At 53.0% G+C, this 21,801-nt stretch overlaps 1 protein-coding gene across 3 annotated transcripts; it reads right to left on the reverse strand.

Annotated features, from left to right (window-relative positions):
• Window positions 1-6,369: 6,369 nt before the first annotated feature.
• On the reverse strand, window positions 6,370-21,787 carry GLUL (glutamate-ammonia ligase). Of its 3 annotated transcripts, XM_027694544.1 has the most exons (10): window positions 21,674-21,787; window positions 21,066-21,189; window positions 17,512-17,599; window positions 16,927-17,145; window positions 11,776-11,966; window positions 10,416-10,577; window positions 10,001-10,147; window positions 9,475-9,602; window positions 9,097-9,296; window positions 6,370-8,087 (listed from the first exon to the last, which is right to left on the reverse strand). In XM_027694544.1, exons 4-10 carry the CDS (start codon window positions 17,058-17,060, stop codon window positions 7,769-7,771), a joined length of 1,281 nt encoding a protein of 426 aa, XP_027550345.1. In that variant the 5' UTR covers window positions 17,061-17,145; window positions 17,512-17,599; window positions 21,066-21,189; window positions 21,674-21,787; the 3' UTR covers window positions 6,370-7,768. The 3 variants fall into 3 exon arrangements, with proteins under 3 accessions (XP_027550345.1, XP_027550347.1, XP_027550346.1); XM_027694546.1 differs by lacking the exons at window positions 16,927-17,145; window positions 17,512-17,599; window positions 21,066-21,189; window positions 21,674-21,787 and adding an exon at window positions 13,087-13,156 and having other exon boundaries at window positions 7,100-8,087; XM_027694545.1 differs by lacking the exons at window positions 16,927-17,145; window positions 17,512-17,599; window positions 21,066-21,189; window positions 21,674-21,787 and adding an exon at window positions 14,511-14,616 and having other exon boundaries at window positions 7,212-8,087.
• Between the last annotated feature and the right edge of the window lie 14 nt (window positions 21,788-21,801).

Here is a 21,801-nt window from a genome sequence, read left to right on the forward strand (position 1 = left end):
CTGCCATGCCAAAGCCTGACCCCCTGTAAACACAGGGGTGTTGCAGTAGCACCATTCAGGCTGTATTTAACCCCTGCTACTCTCTGTTGCCTGCATAATCCAGCCAGACACCTTCTCTGGAGTCCTGGATACTGCCCAGGATATTTTCAAGCCATACCCTACCATGCACAGAGAGGTGTGAGTAGGGTTTGCCATGCACGAGCTCTACAACTCACACTTTGGTTACCAACTCTTCTCCCTCCCCATGAAAACAGAGACCAAATGCCCCAGAGGAAACACCTCGCTCTGACCAGGACATTTCCATGGCACAGACTGCTAGCACACCACAAATCTTTAAGATTTGGTCCCAGACCACCATCCATGGAGCAACCCTGTCTCCTGGTACATGGGGCACAGCCCCAGCTCTGTGCACAGCCCCAAAATATTGCAGGGGACAGCCCTGCCAAGACTCTAGAGACCACCTCCTTCCCCAGCCAGCCTTCACGAGCAGTTTTCTTCATCCTAGAGAGATGACAGATAAAAAGTTTTTGCTCCAGAGCAATCTCTTCCCTTAATGAAATGCTTCCTCACAGGTCCACAGCCCACAGTGGCAACATCACCCGCTGATCACTGGCATGGTTGTTTGCCAGGAGGGAAGGCATCCATTTTACAGTGAAAGCATTTAGAAGAGCGGATGGAGAACTTGCCAGGAGAGCCAGCCACAAGGAGAGGTGGAAAAAAGAGGGCCAGTTAATCACCCAGCATGTGTTATATGTCTGGGTGGAAAATAGGCTGAAAATATCTTGTGTTTCAGAGCAAGCGCATAGTTTTCGGTGGTTCAGCCAGCTGAAGGCCTGGCCTCCAAGCTTCAGAGACAGACTAAGCCCATCTCTAAGCCCAGCTGTTCCCAGGCAGCTTCCTAAATGGGCATGGCAGTTGGAAAACATAGCCCTGGGCACAGCTATTCCCACCTGCGACTTGGGAACTTGCTCAGGGTCCCCTAAACACAGAGAGGCATCAGACAGATTGGGTTTTGTGATTGAAGCTAATGTTGGTCCCAGCATTTTACCAAATGGCCATCATGATTTCCAGAGTCTTACAGGTTCAGCTCAGCAGGGGAGGAGGCTCCTATTCCCTCCCAGCATTTTTGGCATTTTGGCCAAGGTCTGGCTCGGGGCAGAAGCAGCTGGGCAATCCATCCAGCAGCTCAGCACCTTCACGAGCCATATGGATGGGCCTGAGCCACCCAGCTCTGTGATTAGGAATAACAGCCTAACCCTGGATCTGATTAATAATTCTCAAATAACAACATGTTTGGCACTGGGGGAAGCTGCCAGCAAAAACTGTGGAGTCTAGTGCCTCGTCCACCCACAGGAAACGAAAACAAGGCACTGCTGCTGTCAGCTTCATCTAAAACCCGCATGGAGGATGAGGACTTTCCCTTCTGACCCCGCATAGCCCATGCCCAGCCAAATGGGGTCCTGAATATCATCAATCCTGAGCTCAGGGGATGGGATCAGGCTGCTGGGGAGCCAACAAACATCCTGCCAAGTACCCATTGCTGTCCTGCACCCTCCACCCAGCCAGGTTGGTGCCACAGGACCCCTGGGTTCAGGATCTCCAGGGCTCTCCCAGGTCCTTGGTGGGACAAGAATCGCATCCTACAGATGGGACACCCTGAGAGGGCAGTCAGCGGTGGGACAGATGGAGAAGGTGTTGGCACCAATGTGGTCTTACCCAGGCTCTGCAGCCTGTGGTTTCCATGCCAGCTTGGCAAACCACCTTTGCCATTGTTTTCTGGGGCTAGAGTTGAAAAAGTTTCCACTTCCTCACCAGCCTTTCTGAGAAAATGCAAACTAAGCCATGGAACATGGAGAGTTCAGCAAACAAGGGGAAGAGAGGAAGGTCCAAGGTGTGGTGTGCATGCCTGGGCCAACACTCCTCACAGCCAAGGAAAGGGCTTGCTGAGAGGAGTCATGGGCACAACCTGTTGACAAAGGAGAGCAGGGCTCCCACAGAAACAAGCTGGCTCCACCTGGAGCAAGGGATTAGAAACCTCGGCACAGCCCTCAGATTCCTCTTAGCAAACCAACTGTGGCTGGAGGCAGGGATTAAACCCAGTGCCGAGGAATGTGGCTCCTTCCCGCTGCGGAGTCCAAGTTGGCACCGCATCCTCACTCAAGACGCAGCTTACATAATGCAGCTTATGAAAGCAGAATAGCCCGGCCATGCCAGCCTGTGGGCAGGCCAGGATGGAGAGGAAATAAAGGAAAGGAAAGACATTTTTTGGCTGAGGTAAAGCCTAGCTGCCCCCTGCACCGCTACCCCAACCTTGCACCATCTCACCAGGGAAGGGAGGAAGGGAGCACTGAGGGAGAGGGCTTAGGAGAGGCAAAGGGCCCAGTCCTCCCACAAGACTGTGAAGAACTGCAGCCCTAGTGTTCATTCTGGAGTCAGAAAATAGGGATTTTTCCCCCAATTTGCCCCTCTGACCCTGGGTTCCTCCCCAGCCAAGCAGGTTCCCATTGAGATCAACCCACGCATGCTCTGCGTGCATGGCCACTGCAGGTTTGGGGAGGCTAAGCCACAAGAAGCCTCCAGCCCCAAATCTCATTCCTTCCAAACACAGGCCAGACACCTCCAGAGGTAGCTGGGAGATGCTCCAATCCACATCATCTCCCACTGGAGATGCTTAGTGCAGAGAGCAGCAGTGTTGGGCCTACCCAGAGCCCTTCTCTGCATGTTCCCATCAGAGATCATTGCACAAGAGAGGGGGACAGTCCCCAAACAATTGCACAAGAGAGGGGGACAGTCCCCAAACACCCAGCATTGGCTCAGAGCAGAGTCACAAGGAGGTAACTAAGTTCACCATTCATGAACCAGGCAATTCACAAGTGACAGCTTTAGGCATCCAGATGAGTCACCACTCAGTGGCTGATATCCCACATAATTTACCTGGCCTCAGGGGAAGCAGATCCTACAGACGGGATGGCCCCTTTATCAGCAAGCAAAGAGTCAGAGTTCAATTTAAAAGCCACAGGAGACAGCATGGTGAAACCAGGCATTGCAAATAGGTTGTCATTCTCAGTTGAAGAGCCTGGGGAACCACTTGTGGGTGAAGGACCCACTCACGAGCCAGCCCAGGTCCAACCCTGCATCCAGCTGGCTGGGAAAGCCAGGCAGACCTAAGGAGATCTTCCATTTCAAGAGCTCCCACTTGTTTCCTAAGCAGCTGTCCTCAGTTTAATCAGTAACTGAACAAGTGGGATGAAATCCTGGCTCAGATGAAGCTGAATTACTGATGTCTGTGATGGCAGGGTTCCCCTTCCAGCTCCACCACCTTTCTCAGCAGGGTCACATAAGAAACTACCAAGTGGCCACACTTGACCTGTTCCCAGTGAGCTGGGCTCCAGCACCCTTCCAGAGCATGCCCTGGCCTCCTTCAGAGGGGAAAAAGGACCTTCAGCCACTTTTCCTATGGCTTTTATTGGCTGATGAACAGCAAGCACAGATCTCAGCAGGGACTTGCGGCTGCTGGACCTCCAGGAGGCATTTCAAGAGAGCAAAGCAGGGCTGCCCTGATAACATGAGCTTCTGGCCCAAACAGAGGCTCTTGCAGTTCTGCAAATCATCCTCTCAGCAGTTTGTGCCTGGCTCCCTTCCTGGGACCATCCCTTCCCATCCTCCACAGGCAGAAGGAGGTGCAGGACAGTCACACGGGCCAATATCAACACTGGAGAAACACAGGCTTGGAGAAATAAAAGCAATTTCACCTAGCAACAAGAAGTGCCTCTCTTCTTCCCCTTCCACCCCAGGTAAGGGCATCCAAAAAACAGCTCAGCAAATCCTTACCCACCTCAGGCTGGCTGATTTCTCCTCCAAAAGCCATGTTCAGGGAGAGGTGTGTTCAGCCAGAGGCTGTGTAAGCATATGAAGGCTGATCTACTGTAAAAGGGTAATCTAGGAAGATCAAATAGCACTAAAAAAATCACACAAAATAAGAAGGGAAGTGGTATGTGGATACTGGAGCAGCATCAGGGCACTCTGGAAGTGTGAGAGGGTAGGAGAAATCCAAGCAGCCACACCTGATGCACGAGGCTTTGCAGGAAGAGAAAACCCCTCGTGTCCTTGCAGTAACTGGGCTGGCACAGCCCAGCACTAAAAGATGCTTCAAGTGTGATCTTGATTAGCTCGTTTGCTCCAGGCTGTATTTGAAGGGAGCTGTGGCTAATCTTATTTTGGTTGCCTTAAAACTCAGTTATGGGGAAAAGCCTGGCATGTGAGCTGATATATTAATCGTTTTGGAGCAGCCTTGTCTCCCAGGCTGGTGTTTGATTAAAAGGGAGCACAACCAACAGGCACTTCAAAAAGCTGGTGCTATTTTTGTCTGCTTCATTTGGAGCGGTTCCTGATGCTTCAATGTGCCCGGCAAACCCTTTGGGACTGATCCTTACTATATCATTATTCACATTTTAAGGATGTGTGAGTACAGAGAAAAGGGATTCGCTTCCTCCTGAGAGGCTAAGATCAAAAGTCAAAATGTTTTCTATGAATACATAAGCTGCAAATTCAGCTTCTGAGGGTTTCAGCCTCAATTTGTAAGAGCCCCATGGCCTTAAGAGGAGGCCTCCCTACCCTGTAGAATTGGGAAACAGTGTTTAGGTAACTATAAAGCAGATTCAGAAAGAAGGCTATAGGCAAAAAGTCAGAAAACAATGTCTAGAGGGAATGGGGGATTTTTTTTTGCCTTCTAATTCATTATAATGGGTTTTTTTCATGTATTTTTTAATAATCATCTGAAAAGCCACTTTGCAGCACAACGCTGTTTCGACCTTGTTTTGAGTCGGGTAATTGTGCAGTGAGTGGATAAATGCTTTCTCAGCTGAGAACAAGAGGAACCATTAAGCTTCAAGCTCCTGACCTAAATTTATGTTCAGGGCAGCTGGAGAAGCAAAGGACTGATGCCTGCTCCCCTTATCACCCTGATGGGCAGCCTGGAGATGGCATCTTCTGCAGGGACACACAAATGGTGCTCTGCATCCGTGGGGCTCTGTGAGGCACAGAGAAGTGCTGGTTATCCCAAGGACTTTAACCCAAGCAACCTGGTCTAGTGGAAGGTGTCCCTGCCCATGGCAAGGGGTTTGGAATGAGATGATCTTTAAGGTCTCTCCCAACCCAAACCTTTCCATGATTCCATGACAAAACCTGGCTGCCCATCAGCAACTGCCTTGGTGATGCTTAATGGCCAAAACTGAGCCATGCCCCCTTTTACCAATTTTTTCATTCCCCAGGGTCTCTGGAGGGACAGGGATCCAGCCTCAAGGATTCACAGTGTTTGGAAGTATAGGAATAACAAAAAAAAAAAAAGCATTACAGTGTCTTGTCCCTCCTTCTGCACAAATGCCTTTACAAAAGTTTCCTTAATTCAGCTTTTCCTCTGTAACATTTTCTTGGAAGGCAGGAAGAACAGTAGCTGCCTGGCCCCTTTGCCCAAATCAGCACAAAACCTCAACATTTCTGTGCTCATGATTTATCCCATGGGTTTCTTTTGGCTGCAGCACCCCAGATCCAAAATCCTCGTGGCCATGTCACGATGGGAGGAAAGGACATGGTGTTCACTTTGCTTCTGTTCTGGTCACACTCCACCCCACACAGGCACAGGGATAGGGTCATTTTGGGACTGTGGTGAGGAAGGTGCTGCCTTGAATGTTCCCCATGCAAAAGAACAGTTGGTCCAGGAAAACACAATAGCAGGAATGGCCTCATCAGCCCAGCAGGATGCTCTGGTGTGGTTAATCCACATTTAAAGATGGGAATGGTTAAAGCATCCACCCTTGTGGGAAGTACCTCCCAGGGAGCTGGGGAACAGCATCACAAGCTAAATAAAAGACCACAGGAGCAAAGTGACACATTTCTACTACCTTGGTTACTTTTCTCAGTGACTGGTTTTATGCCAAAGGCACATGAACAGCATTTTCTCAATAGGGAGAGTGGAAAAGGGTCTTCTTCCACAAAGCCCCCTTTAAAAATGAAGTTTGCTGGAACTTTATTTTCTGTAGGATTTCTATATCCTGTAGAACTTGTAAGGGAGGAGGTGGGGGAGATGCAAAAACACCTGTAGTGACCCCATAACTCTCTCTATGGACACTCAGAAACCCAGGTCTTTTCCCTTCCCAAAGGAACCCCACTCAAGTCACATCTGGACCATCACTCTCTGGAGAACCAATCACCACTGACAAACCCCCATTTTCTTGAGAGCACACATGAAGACCCCTGTCTCCCCAAAAAACACCCCAACAATGAAAAGCCCCATCTATACACTCTGAGAGTCAAACTCCCTTCAAATGGCGAAGGCAACACACGTACAAAAAGAAGCTGCAGAAGTCGGAGTTAAGGTTTTGTTCTTTTTTTCTTTTTTTATTATTAAAAAAACAGAACTATTCGGAAGAAGTCCAAATGCAACGGAATATAACTGGCACCATCTAATATACCCAAGTGTAAAATCCCGGAACGTTTGAACCCCCCCACAACGAGCTGGGGGTGCCAGGGCTGACTGGGAGGGGACAAGTGGCCTCTCCTTTCTCCCAGCCCCCATCACGGCTGGATGGCAGGCAGCCCGAGAGCCAGGACACAACAGTGGCATCAACGGTCTCTGTAAAACCAGTCAGTTTGAGAAACTAAGAACATTATGAAAAAAAAAATATCTAAAACTTCTTTTTTTTTTTTTTTTCCTTTATCAAAAGCCCTGCTTTAGTGACATGCTAGCCCTGCTGGAAAGGTAACACACCCACAGCTCTGTCCGGAAGGCGGGGAAGTTGACCGGTCAACTCCTAGTTCAGGACACCTTCCTCCTGTTGAGCTACACACTCGTTAGTGCATCGTGGCCACTCGAGTTACAGTGATGCTTCTGCAGGCCACCGGCTCCGGGAGCCGCCTCCTGCAAACTCCACTCCACGCTGGAACAAATCTCATCCAAGTCTCCTCCACCAAGCCCTCCAAGCTCACCCTCAAGTCCCACCTGGAGGCTCTCCGACAGCATCCGGCAAGAGCTCTGCCTGCTCCAGCTGGATGAGGCATTGGAACGTCATCTCTTTTAAGAAAAAAACACTTCCATATATAATTTTTTTTTGCTGTTTTTATATTTAAATAGAAAAGTACTACTTCACTCTGTGTTATGAGCCAGAGATCGGTTGACTTCCAGTGACAGAACCAGGAGTTCTCCTCAACGCTCCTACGCTGAGCTCAATGCCAGAAGATTCCCAGAAACCTCCAAGTGGCCAGAAGGTGATGATCTCCTCATCATCTCCCCATACAGGCAGGAGCACATGGGGCTCCATCACAGCTCCCATCTTCCCTTCTCTGCAGAAGGGCACCAACCTTAGAGAACCATTAGTCTGCAGAGAGCCAGCAGCGGGGCTGACACCCCACATCTGACTCTCGGGGAAGTCAGCTGTAGTTTTAAGCTCTCCACTCTTCCTACTGGCTTTCTGCGTGTGCAGTCTGTCCCTGGAAGCCACTGGATCCCATCAGATGTACACATGAATTAGACAAAAAATAAAACAGTGGTTAAAAGTTCTCTAACATCCTCTCCTCCTCCTCTCGCCTTCCGAGGAGTCAACGACAAACAGACATCGATAAAACTAAATTTGCCCTCCTCCCCCACCTCAAGACAACAAGAGTTACTGAAACACAGAACATGTTATCTTGTACCCTTGGGATTACATCTAGAAGGGAAGTTTAGGGGTGCGGGAAGAGCGGGGGGAAGGCGGTGTCTGTGGGCGCAGTCTGCTTAGTTCTTGTACTCAAAAGGCTCGTCCCCGGTTTCGTTGAGGAGACACGTGCGGACGAGGGCCTCTGTCACAGCGTAGGGATCGCAGTTGGCCGAGGGCCGGCGGTCCTCAAAGTAGCCCATCTTGTCGTGGCCCACTTTCCTGGGGATGCGGATGCTGGCGCCGCGGTTGGCCACGCCAGCGGAGAACTCGTTGATGTTGGATGTCTCGTGGAAACCCGTCAGGCGCCTGGCATTGTCCAGCCCCCCCTTGGGGTCATAGGCACGGATGTGGTACTGGTGGCGCTTGCTCAGCTTCTCAATGGCCTCTTCGATGTGCCTGTGGAGGGAGGGAGGGAGAGGGGAATGCGCAGTGAGTGTCTGAGGGACAGGACAAGCTGAGCCACTCCGGGCTGTTGTGTCGAAGCGACACAAGATTCACTGCTGTCCCCAAGCCACTTCATGATGATGCCTTATGCCCCACAACCCCCTTTGCTGATCATCCCAACATGGGGCTTCTCTCCACTCCTACTGCTGACTCAAGCTGCTTCTTGGAAAAGGATCTTCGTTGCCAAATCCCACAGGATCCCTTGGGAGTGCTGTCTGTGAGACACCACCAGTTCAACCCACAGCCAAACCTCCCAGGCACTCTGCCACTGGGGAACCTGCTCTCAGAGGGGGGATTTCTCAATACTGAAGTTTCTATTTGTGAAGCTCACACAGGTACGAGTTGGCTCTTTATCTCTGGGCATCACCAAAATTAAGGCAAGAAAACAGGGCTGCCAGGAGGAATCCCTCCACAGAGCTCCACTGCAACCCAGTGCCATAGGGCCCCCGACTGCACTCAGCACACCAGCCCCATACAAGAACTCAGGGTTTACATTTCCAAGATCTTCATCTTTAAGAAAACATGGCATCTGTTTCCACAGCCTTGCCTAGACAGAAGCAAATTGGTCCTTCTCTTATAGTTATAAAAAAAATAAATTATTAAAAGATAATAATTTAAAAAAGGCTGAGTTTCTTTGTTTCCAGCATTGGCAGATGAAGAGCCAGACAGGCTTTTAGGAACAGTTGCAGCCTGGCCACTTGTGCTTGTCAGCACTGATGGAGCTGTACTGCTGGCTGAACTGCCCACCCAGCATCAAGATGAGAGTGTAGCGTTATACAAAATATGTATTAAAAAAAACCCCAAAACACAAAAAACAACCAAGCAAAAAAAAAAATCATCTGGAAGAAAGCCTTAAGCGTTAACATCCAACACTAGAGCAACATCTCCTGTGTTGGCAAAAGTTTTGCAAAATCTTGCTGCCCAGTACACGGATGCCGCTGGCCCATCTCAGAACACTTACTTGAGACCTCCTTCTTCCCTCATGCTCTTGGTGCTGAAGTTGGTGTGACAGCCAGCACCGTTCCAGTTCCCAGGGATGGGTTTGGGATCGAAGGACACGACGACACCGAAGTCTTCACACACCCGGTGCAGGATGAAGCGTGCGATCCAGAGGTGATCCCCCATCTCAATCCCTTCGCATGGTCCCACCTGGAACTCCCACTGCAAGGAGGAGGAGTCACAGGCTCAGTGGTGTGGGAGACTATCTCACCGTGAGGCACCTCCCACTCCCTGATCCGTGACACAACTACACAACTCAGTGCAGGCAGCCACAGTTTCCCTCTGCCTGAGATTTTTCTGTACTACTGTCTCGTTCCATGAGGCATCTGAAATGATTTACCTGGGCTGGCATCACTTCTGCGTTGGTTCCTCCAATTTTCACACCAGCATAAAGGCACGCTCGGTAGTGGGCCTCCACAATGTCTCTGCCATAGGCTTTGTCTGCCCCTACACCGCAGTAGTACGGACCTGCAACAGCACAGGTGAACATCAGCTTCCACAAGGAAATCGCTTAAACTCAGTGAAGACCGAGCACGCACAGCAAAGAACTCTCCAAAGGCTTGGGGTGTGCGGAAAAGCCCCAAAATCTGTTTTTCATGGAAGAACTAGCAGAGTAGAACACTGACAGAGAGCAAGTCCCCCACGGGTTTAAGTCCCCTGCAGACTAACAAACCAAGCAGCAAATTTGGATGTGGCCAATCCCCACCTCAGCCTTTCTGTAATGATCTTAACCTTGTGGTTAATTTTTCCCAACATGCCACTTGCTGGTTCTAGAAACACCTCCAATCTTTCAGCTGAAGCTGTGTCACGGGGATTACAGTTCGAACGCTCCTGATCTGGTCCAGTGCAGACTCCCGAAAGGTTACCTTGGGGTCCAGGGAAGCCGTTGGAAGGCCAGCCAAATGGATGTCCGTCTGTCCCAAGGAGAGTGTACTCTTGCTCCATGCCAAACCAGGGGTTCTGGTTGGACACCATGTCCATAATCTTCCTGCAGGTGTGTCGGAGATTTGAGTCTAGAATGGAAAAGCGACACAAGGCTTAGTAGCACCTCCACCTCCATTCCCCATTCCCACTTCATTTACAGTTTGAGTCCCAGCAAAAGTAGTGAAGAATCCCAGCCCTTTCTCCACTACCAGCACTTTTTTTGCCCTTTATTGTCAGGGCACAGATTATTTTTGTGTCATGGGTGATGATAAGGGCACAGACAGCATTTGGACAGGTCTTCCTTTCCCCTCCCCAGAAATACCACCTCCACCAGGAGAAGGGAGAACGTCCATTCACCTGCACACTGGCGGTTGTATTTGAAGACCTCACAGAGAACTAGTTTATTGGGATCCTTGCGAAACGGGTCCCGAAACATGGCAGCAGGTCGCAGGTACATGTCGCTGTTGGAGCCTTCAGACTGGTAGGTACTGGAGCCATCAAAATTCCACTCAGGCAGATCTGGAGTGGAGAGAGGAACAAGCCACACTGACCCAGGGTCCCTGGACACCAGAGGATGAGCTCCCTGCCGCCTTCCAGTAAGACAGAGGTGAAGATGCTTATAGAGAACAGGCCTACAATGGGTTTAATCCCAACTCAGCTGATTCTGTTCCAAATGGAGGAAGCAAAAAAAAAAAAAACCAAAATAAGCAAAACCAGAAGAGTACAACTCCTCAGCCACCCTGGGAAATAACAAGTTGCTGGGCTGCTGGCCAAGACCGAGCGAACTGAGCAGCACTGAGGACATTTCCCATGTCACAACAACCAAAGGGATGAGCAGAACACCGTCTCCTCAGCTGGGCAAGCTGGGGGATGGCAGAGCACGAGACATCTTCAAGCTACGGGAATGAGGGGAGCCGTGGAATACCCTTATCCATGTTACATGGCCTGAAGAAGGTGGGAAAACAAATCACATATGGGTGGAATCTCATGGGGGGAGTATGGCCAGTGTGGCCCCTCGCCCACCCCTCTGGGCTGTGCACTGCCCTCCAGGTCAAAGCACAGTGGGAGAAGCAGTGAACTCCACCCGAGGCAATGTTATCTCCTCCATATCCCAGGGGAAAAGCAGGAGGATGGGAAACACAATGATTTCAAAGGAGTTGTGCCAACCACTCCCTTAGAGGGAAAAGGGTAAAGGAGAGGGGGAAAAAAAAATAGAAAAAGAAAAAAGATAATTCTGCTCAGTCACACACAGTATTTTCATTTCATAACTGTCTCCAGCCAGCACCATGGCAACCTGGGGAAAATCCTAATGCTATTATTGTGTAAGCTGGGACTGTTTGTTCTGAGGGACACAAGCTCTTAATTACACCGGATAGCTCCATTCTTTCCCCTCCACTTTCTTCTGCCAAACTACTTCCGGCCAAAACGAGTACTCGGGAGTCAATGGGCCACCGAGCCCCTGCCAACAGCCCCCAGCCCTTGCCAAAAGCCCCATCCACAGCACCAAGGACGGGCTCCCAGCCCCCAGGCATCCAACTGAAAACTCCACATCTGGAGAGCTGGGAACATTCCCCTGGGGTATCTGGGCAAAGAGGTAACCAGAAGGGGGTGAGGAGGAACGTCTTCCCTAAAAACTACCCTTCTGCCACAGAAAGAGAGAAATGGCATCCTTTCTCCACCTGGTGAGGGGCTGCGAGTCCTGCACCTGCCCTCTCACCTTCAAGGCTCTTGGGCTCGTGGTCCAGTGTGCGGGTTTTGCAGCGGAGGTGCTCCCCTGTCCCGTCGATCCAGATGTACATGGCTTGGACCTTCTCCCCCTGCGGCAGCTTCATGTACATGTGCTTGATGGCTTTGCTCAGGTGGGAGCTCGCCGAGGTGGCCATGGCTGCAGTCCTGACGAGGGGGTTCCTGCAGGGAGGAATCAAAACCAACCCTAACTGTGAGCCCTTCCTGCGCTCCCACATTTTTCACCCCCCTCAACCGGGGAGGAGCACGAGACAGCTCGGCCACAGGGCTGGCTGCCATCGCCAGCGGTTGCATGTCATTCCTCAGGGAGAACACACAGCAGCTCAGGCAGATGCCAGCAGCCAGGAAAGCCCTGCTCCAGGAGCAGTGATCCCTTCAAAGAGTCCCATTAAACCCAAACTCCTGCCAATAAACTAGGTCTCATCCACTGTGCAACAGACTTCCAAAGTGCTCCTCAGCCCTGAATGAACTTTTCACCTCCACACTCATCACTGCTCCTGAGCAAGGCTAATACAAGGAAAGCTTAGCTGGGGCTTTCTTACTAAACCTGCCTCATCGAGGAGGGCTGGGACACCCCAGCTGCCTTCTCAGCCCAGCTGAGGTTATCCAAACCTGGCCCCAAGGCAGGAGGAGAAGCAACAGGCAGTACAAACAAGCCCTGAGCACCCCAGGCATTGATAGGAAGGCCTGAGGGGCTCTGGTCTCAGTCCGTGGGAGCTGCAGCATCCCCACAGATCAGCACATCCTGGAGCCTGCCAGCCAGCCCACTCGTGTCAGACCCACAGCCTTCGGGCTCCACGCGTGTTTTCAGGAGCTTGGAAATGCTGAGTTTGGAAATGTGGAGTGACTTGGAAAGTCGCTCCAACATCCTGTTCCCCTGAAGGGGGGCTCGGATTGAGCCCTCCCCAGCCGACCCGCTCCCCGCGGGAGCTCCCACCGTCCCATTCCCCTGCCAGAAGCATCACCCACGCGCGCATCTCCTGGCAGGGAGGGATGTCCCCACGTTTCTTCAGCGACCAGCTGAAGAGCCTCGTGGAGGGGGGAAAGAAAAAACCCAAACCAAAAAACTGCAAAGCGAATGTTTTCAACAGAAAACTCGAGCTGCCACTTCCTCCCCCCCCACACCTCACCCCCCTCTTCCCCCAAAGGAGGCATTTTCCCCTGGAACGTCTGGCCGCTGGGGAGCCCCGGGGCTGCCCCCCCTGCCCTCGTGTCCCCGGGGGGCTGCGGCGGGTGGCGGCCAGTGGGACCCCCTCCCTCGCTCCCTCCCCCGGGCCGGTACCTGGGCTCGGCGGCGGTGCGGGCGGGCGCGGGGCTCCCACGCTCGGCTCCCGGGGCCGCGCCCGCCGCCCCTTTATGGCGGAGCAGCGCCGGCCCCGCCGCACGGATTGGGCAGCAGGGCGGGACGGGGGGGACACGGGAGGGGGGACCGGGACACCACCCCGCCTCCCTCCTCCTCCTCCGGCGGCACCGCGGCCCGGCCTCCCCCGGGGAAGAGGGGGAGCACCCCCGCCTCGCCCCGCACCCCGTGGAGGCGGTGGGTGGGTGCGCAAAGCAGAGGGAAGAGGGGGCAGAATGCAGGGGGAGGGGGGTCGTGGGGGTGGTTTAAGTCCTTTTAGCCGCCCAGAAAAACAACCCCTGGTCCCTGGGCAGGCGGGAGCGGAGCCAGGGCTTTCCGCAGGGTTTACATTAGCGGCTGCCTTGGCATAACTCGCAGGGATGGAAACCGGCCGCCCTGGGTAAACGGGGGGAGAGAAGGAGGGACCGGAGCCCCGCCGAGCCCGGGGCACAGGCTCTGGCTCGGTGACCACGTTTGGGAGAGGGAAAACAGCCTCAATGCCCCGCTTTTCCTCCTGGAGCAGGTGACAGATTCCAGCACCTGGATTTGCAGACCCTCACTCCAAAGCACAAGGACCGGTCACTGTCACTCGAGGGAGGAGAAATCCCCCAGGCCCACCACAGGAGCACCCACTTAGCACCCAGCAAACTGCAGGCACTGCCCAGTATTTTTCCACCCCGACAGCTCGCTTGTTGTCCCATCTCCTGTCCAGCCCTCTGCACCTCCCTGCCCGGATCCAAGGGGCAGGAGAGCAACGCCAGCACGAGCAGACGGAGCTGCCACCCGTGTCCACCCGCTGCGCGCACACGCAGGTCCCAGGCCAAGCACACGCCACCCACACGCCTGCCCCGGGGCGACAGGCTCCTGGGCTGCCCCATGCCAGCCTCGGGGACATGGCACCAAACTGCTATTCCTCGAGAAGCTGGAGCCTCCTGACCATCAACAGCCGCCCTACCGCAGACACAGGCACAGTACATCCACAATCCACAGGGAAAATGGCCAGGGAGAGCCGGATCCTCAGGGGGGAGGAGGTAGAAGTGCTGGCTAAAATGGAGCCTTGATTTATTGCCCATCTCGAGAGCCAGATCCCCACCCTGCCTCTGGTGACAACCCGGCTCATTCCTCACCACCACCTCGCAGCAGCCATCAGTGTGTGGTAATCCCCCGAGGCTGTCCAGAACAGAGGTGAAAATCAGGTACTTTTCTCCTCCTGGAATTGCTTGGGCAAGACAGAGCCACCAACCATTGCAACAGCCACTGCCTCCCCTCAGCACCCCAGAAACTGCCTCCTCTCAACACCTCAGTTCCTGTACCCTGTGCGTAGAGAAATTTTTTTAATACATAAACAAACGCAGTGTTTTACCCACCGAAATGAGCTCAGGATCTGACGTTCTGCCCAAGTTCAGCTGTGGTCACCCAAATGTAACAGCTCAGCTGAAGCAAAAGGAAGTAGATAGGAGCTGCTGCCGAGGCCCAAAATAGCTCCCATAATGGGGAGCTGTCAAGCCACGGGAAACGTAAAGCAGCGTCCAGCCCTCTTCCCTAGGTTTGCAGAGTGTTTCTTTAATCGGGACACTGAGAGCTCTGACAGTTTCCAAATTCTTGGAAATATGTTTGCTACCTGCTAATTTCCCTGTAACTTTGTCCGCCAGAGCTGGCTGCAAACCAGCCCAAGTGTCTACAGGTGGAAGTTCCTTCAGAGTGGGGTCACCTCCTGCCGCCCAAACCTCGGGGCTGGGCAGCTCCAAACAACCCCGAAGGGAAGCGGGGAGCAAAGGCAGCTTGCAAAGTAAACATCTCCTCTCCGTCCCATAAATCCATGCCGAGCAGCAAACCCCGGCCCGGGAGAGACCCCCAGGGTGGGCAAGGGTGGGAGGATGCAGCTCCCGGCCCCGGCGGGCTTGGGGTGGGTGGCTCATGCCCGAGCCCCTGCCCTCGCCCTGCACAACATGTTTACGAGCCAGGGGAGAAGCGGCAGCCGCGGGCTCAGCGCCCTCTCCCGGGAAGCCGACGGGGCGGGGGAGGGAGGGGGGAGCGTTCCCGGGCCGCCTCGCAGGGCTCACCCAGCTTGTTTACCGCCAGCCTTCCTTCCCCTCCTCCCCTTCCAGCCTGTGTGTTTTTTTTGGGAAAGCCGGCTCAGGCTGTGCCTTCGCCCAGCTGCGTGCTCCAGTGACCCTCATTGCCGCTGACAAAAACCTCCTCGGGGAGCTGGGGAAGGCACGATGCCAACAGGTGACACGTCCCACGAGTGGATTTAAATCCGCCTTCAAAGGGCCCCGCTCCACAGGCATAGCCGGAGACAATGTCCTGCTCTAGGGGCGAGTCCCAACTGGCACATGTTTTTCTTTCTTCCTCCTATTAATTCACGGGAACACCTTTATTCTCCTGCCCCAGCACTTCCCGCCGGCGTGGTTTATATCCTGAGAGAAGTGCCAAGGTTGGAAAGTGGCTGGTGAGCTGCTGGGAGGGCCAGGCAGGCTGGACTTTGCAGCCTCCTGCCTCCAAGGCAGCTGTGCAAACCCTCAGGACCAGGACCCTGCGCTCTGTGGGATAGGTTTGGGGACCAGGATGAGTTTCTCACAGGTAGCATGAGACATGCCTGCTCTTTTCCAACTCCAGCCAGCAGCCAAGCAGTAAAGGATCATGTCTTCCCTCTCCACTGGTGGGGCTGCTGTGATCCGTCCTTTGTCCACGTGTCCCACTCTATCCCTATCCTCATGTCCTCCCCAGCTGCCCTGAACAATTTGCTCTTAGCAAACAGGCCTGGTTGCAGGGACCTCCAGAAAGTGCAGCCTCATAAATTTGGGAATGCCTTAAAATGCAGAAATGTCACACCATAGGAAGGAAAAAAGAGAGAGGGGTGATAATTTGAGGGTTAAAAAGGTAGCACATGAAATGTCCCTGTATCTCTGGCCCTGGGGCAGGTGGCTGATGGCTTTGTTCCTGGAGTGCTGGGACTTTTTCCCAGCGCTTGGGGCCATCTCCATGGGTGGCCCCTCACCACAGATCCTGGTATCTCAACCCCAGCAGGTTGTAGACCCAGACTCCTAAGCCCAGGTACCCATTTGTCTTTCACCAGCACTAAAAAAAAATTCTTAAATAGAAAGGAATGCCTTTTTTTTTCTCTTTAAACAGAGATGTCACACAGGGACAGGAATTGTGATGTGACAGCCCATTTTGTTGTGATGGTTGGATCCCAGCAGGAGGCCTGATGCACCCAAAATGCCCCAGCTTCCAGCAATGGCACAGCTGGGAGGGATGAGCAGGATGGTTTGTATTGGAAGGGACCTAAAGGTAATCTAGTCCATCCCCCTGCAATGAGCAGGGACATCTTCAGTATCTCTCCACTCCCTATGCCCAATGGCTGAGACATTCCCAAAATCAGCTATACCACTTCCAGACCCATCCAGGGAGGTGTTTTGGGCTGTGAGGCCTTGCATAAAGAACTGAAATGCATCCAAGTGAGACCAGACGTTGGCTGGGTGGCCTGATGCTGCATCACCTCCATCTCTGCCCACCACTGGGCACAGCTGCCTCTGCTTGGACCCACGACAATGCGCCCACCACCATCACTGGGCCCTGGGCTCTGGAGGGGCTCACAGCTGGGGGAGTCGGAGATGCAGCCCCTTTTACCCAGGACTAGCAACACAAGGGCTGGAAAAATAAACCTGACACCTGAGCAAGCGCCTAATTCAGTAGTTGCCCAGCTCAGAGTGGCCCAGCAGTCACTGACTGAGGACAGGGAGCTCACCAGGGGGGAATGAGTGCACTGGGGGGACTGACCTTGTGCAAGCAGCAGTGGCCGACCGGTCTCCCCCGGAGCGCTGCAGGAGGCTGACGAAACCCCCCAAGGCAGGGGGGCTGTAGCTGCTGGCCCTGTGCGTGAGCAAACATTGCACACCCCGCAGCAGGCCCATGCTCCCTTTGAAGATGCTGCCAGGGTCAAGGGTAGCCACGGGCTGGTGACCAGAGGGATTTCAGCGGCAGAGGAGATCACCTGGGCTGCACAGAAGGGCAGTTTAGGAAAGCAGATTAATAAAACGTGCAGAGGCACATGCCAAGTCAAAAAAAAAAGTTCCCTCCCCCATGCAGCTTGCCTGCACCATGTGCCCGTGACGCTTGTAGGTTCCTGGGGACAGAGCACCTGAAAAAGCCTTGCTTAAACCCCCCCAGATGCTCACACCTCCCTCTGCACCCCCTTCTCAGCCACCTGGGTGCCAGTCCCCGTGCCCACTGCCCACCTTGCCACACCTCACAGGAAACCAGGGCATTGCTTCATTCCCCAGCACCCCCCTTCTTCAAGGAGGGGGGCACTGCTGCCGCCCGCTCCGGGACAATCCGGCAGCAATCCTGGCAGGCAGCACCTACCTGCCACCGGCTCTGCTCCTCAGACCTTGTGCAGGGGCTGAGCGTCTTCTGGGAGCACGTGCTCGCCCTCAACAGCGACCAGGGGAAGCTGGAAGATGAGAACGTCAGGGGCAGGCGGGATTTGAGACCTAGAAATTGCTTGGCTCGGTTTGTTCTGTACAAGGGTGGAGAATATCCCAGGGAGCGCTCAGCACATGCCTTTCCCCGCAGTTGGAAATTGGTCACAGTGTGCATAGGCAGAGTTGTTTTTGTTGGGGTTTTTTTTCACTTTTTTTTTATTAGCACTGTTCACACTGTTAAATGCACCCCCAGCTAGGTTGGAGCTGCGTTAGCTGTGGCTGGCAGATTAATTTCAGCCTAATACACCTTGCAGCTCCATAAGTGAGAGTAGAGAAATCCTCAAAGTGCTACCTAAGTGGATTAAACGGTGAATCCAGGCCTGACACTGTAAATTATAAAAGGTAACAGCAAAGTGCCGTTGTCCATATCCCTCCCTTGTGGCTGAATTAGGTCCCTGTCCTGCCACAACACATGCTTAACCCAGGCTGATGAAGTCAGCAGCCCCAGATGCTTGTATAAGGTTACACCAGTGATTTTGCTTCAGCTGGAGAAGAGGCAAGTGAAGGCAGAGCTTGCTGCAGGGGCTGCCAGGTGTAAGGGACAGAGCCCAGCCTTTATGTTCAATCCCAAGCAAGGAAACCACAGACAAATGGCAACAAGCTCAAAAATACTTGTAATTAATGTAAGGAAATACCAATGATGTCCTTGCTGAGCAAACAGGTTTTATGCACCCAGGAGACCAAGCGTGAAAATCATGTATATAAACTAATAATCATAGTATATTCAAGAAAGCAGTTAATATTTAAAGCTGAGTTAGCAGACCTGAGACCTTGGGCAACTCCAGTTTTAAGGTGCTATGGGCTTTAAAGGGTCACACCCATTGGTGGCAGTCTTTGAGGTATCCTAAACTATTTATATGAGAACAGGATGGGGCTGTACAGGGGCAAAAAAACCCCCAAATTTCCCTCCAAAATCTCACTCTGGGGATATAGTACTTATGCTAGAGGAAGAGCAGGTTTGTGCACTCAGGCTGGAGTTTTCCAGATTACCAGGGCTCTAGACCATCTAGACCTAAGACCAGAAGCAATGCCGAGGTGTTCAGGGTTGGGTACTGACTACATCTGGCAGGGAAACAGCCCCCACCCTCCCTGTGGCACCAAAAGGGACAGGCTGGGCTGCTGGGGGAGGCTGTGAGTGGCCAGTGACTGCAGGTGGTGATGCTGACCCCCCGGTCGGGCAGCCTTGGACTTTGCCACCACAGGAAGCTGTGACAGCTGATGTTGGGCAAGGATAAAAAAACCCAGCCCCATCCCCTCTGCTGACCCAGGAACGTGAGCCTCTGCCACTGGCGGCCTTACGTCTGCCAAGGGTGGGCTGCTTACCACACCAGGACAGAGGACGTGGATAATTCGGGTTTGGGCAGAGCTCCTGACGTCTTTGGTGTTGCAACCCTGCCCTTATCTTTGTATGGAGTCTGACCACTCTGCGCTCCTCTCCAAGCCCCCTTCTAAATCTGGGCTGTGCTCATGTGTCCACCTATTTTTTTTTAAGCCTCTTTTTACCCTTTTTTGGTTTTTTTGTAAATAGCCACACAGCTCGCGTCAGCTCCTTTTGTGAGGAGATGAACAGGGCAGATGTGCCCGTGCATGCACTGAGCAAATCCCAGGAAGCTGCAGCCAGGCTGAACAGAGCTCCATCCTGCCAGACCTCTTGGGGTCTCCTCTTGGGGAGAAATCCCATGGAAATTGCCTTGCACCCTCCCACAGTAACCACGTTGGCCTGTTTTTGCTCACAGTCCTTGGTCCTTTCCTGGCAGAAGCCATCACAGTCCCACTGAGGTCAGTCCAGAGCCAGATGAGCACCCAAGGAGCTACACCAGCCTCTGAGGATCTCACTGGCCCACTGGTCAGTTGCCAAGCGGAAAATATATATTTTTAATTTCAACCTTTCCCTGAGTACTTACGAGTTTTTCATGTGTGAGGCAGCCACTACTCCAGCTCCTCCCTAACCCCTCCTCTTATCTTTTGGGCTTAACAGCACAAATCCTTATGAATTCATGATCAGAGCTACTCCTTCCCATAGCTCTGCCTGGCACCACTAGGACAAGCAGATGTTTTGTGGCCCATGGCTGCTCCCTTCCCATATCAATTTGTTTTTTGGCATAGTGACCAGCCAGTGTGCCCAGGCTGCGACCAAGGGAAGGTGAGTGTGCATCCCAAGGGGCTGTGCTTGGCCCCATCCCAGAGCCATCCCTGCAGCTGGCACAGAACAGGCACTGCCAAGCCATCCTGCAGCAGGTCACAAGTCCACACACCCCAAAAAGAAAGCATCACCCAAAGGGCAACATCTCCTCATTGTCACCAGGACAATGTGCATCCCAGGAGCACCACGGGGACGAGCACAACCACCCACTGCTGTTCAACCCAACAGTTTCAACCGTGGAGTGACAGGACAAGGAGAAATGGCTTCAAACTGAAACACCGCAGGGTTAGATTAGATCTGAGGAAGAAATTCTTCACTCTGAGGGTTGTGAAGCAGTTTGCCCAGAGAAGCTGTGGCTGCCCCATCCCTGGAAGTGTTCAAGGCCAGGCTGGGTCAGTGAAACCTTCCAACCCAAATCATTCTAGAATTCTGTGAACTAATGCAGCATGACAGGACGTGACCCTCCCAGGGCACATGTGTGTGCATGGGCAGTTCAGGTGTGATCTCTGACACACTTTCACAAATCTCTGTCGTGTCCCTCCTGGCTTGTTACAGCACCAGTTGTCCTCCTCGCACAGGGCAGCCCAGCCATGCACAAAGAAACGAGCTCCCCTGCTTGGGGTGACAGAGTGTGCCAGTGCCAGAGACCCAGGACTGTCCCATTGGGGTACCCAGCACCAGCCCCACAATTAATTTGGAGTTGTCCCTGTACTAACTGCCACTGTGGAGTCACAAGCCCGATGCTGAGAATGCAGAGCCCTGTTGCTGCTGGGAACAGCTTCACATTCCTGATTTGACAGCGCCACCTCGTGAGGTGGCCCCGCTCCTGGGGTCACTGTGGGACACTGTCCTGCCCCAGCGCTGCCTGTGCCCACCGCAGGTACCCTCCTCTGCACAGAGGCGATTCCAGGGCTGCTGCACACCCTTATGTGCATGGAGGTGACAGTAACAGGGACTGCAGCCACAGCGACAGAATGGGACATGATGCTCAACATAACACAACTGTGTTGTGTCAGTGGCCGGAGCAAGAAAGCTCAGGACGTTCTAGGGATGTAATGTTGGCAGAATCTATCCCACAGTGCGGGAGAGGTCACAAAAACTCTCCTCCACACACTCCACAGGAACAGAACCCTTCCCACTCCCACTGACAGTGCAGAGCCACAGACCAGCACACTTCTGCTACAGGGTGCATCAGAGACCCCAGGCACGACAATGCCCAAAACCTGGAGGGCAGTGGCAGCCCTGCCAGGCCTGACACCATGGCATTACAGACAGCAGGATCAAATACACACCTGGGGAGCAGATCCCTCCTCCTGGAAGGGAAACTGGTCGCTGCTGCTCTAAGAGGAGTTCCTTCTTTCTTTCTTTCCCCTCTTCCCACTGGAGGGTCTCCAAGGTTGTGCCTCAGTCCCAGACCTGACGAAGCAAGACAACTTGGTCTGTCCAGGGCAGGCATAGTGGAGTCTCCTATGAAATTTCATCATGACCTAAGCAGATGTGCTGACAGCAACCACACACAGCACCAAGGTGCTGCCAAGGACCTGGTTTGAAGGCAAGAAGTTTGCCCAAGCGGAGAGAGGGAAAGGGTTTCATTTCAGGACTGCCCAGGTGTGTTTTCAGGGCTGGCCATTAAAAAAGTGACATTTCAAAGAATCACAGAACGGGTAAACACAGAAATCACAGAAGGGACCACCAGAGGTCTTCTTGTCCAACCTCTCTGCTCAAACAGGATCCCCTAGAGCACAGTACAGGACTGAGTCCAGATGGTTCTTGAATATCTCCAGTGAGGGAGACTCCATAACCTCTCTGGACAACCTGTTCCAGTGCTCACTCACCATCACAGTAAAGAAGTTTCTCCTAACATTCAGGTGGGACTTCCTGTGTTCCAGTTATTACTCACCCTATTGCTCAGCACCACTGAGAAAAGCCTGGCTCCATCCTCTTGACATCCTTCCTTCAGGCACATACAGGCATTGATAAGATCCTCACTCAGTCTTTTCCTCACCAGGCTAAGTGGGCCTTGGAGTA

Source organism: Neopelma chrysocephalum, unplaced genomic scaffold, assembly GCF_003984885.1.
Source record: "Neopelma chrysocephalum unplaced genomic scaffold, ASM398488v2 Primary Assembly neopelma1_98, whole genome shotgun sequence".
Taxonomy (NCBI): domain Eukaryota; kingdom Metazoa; phylum Chordata; class Aves; order Passeriformes; family Pipridae; genus Neopelma; species Neopelma chrysocephalum.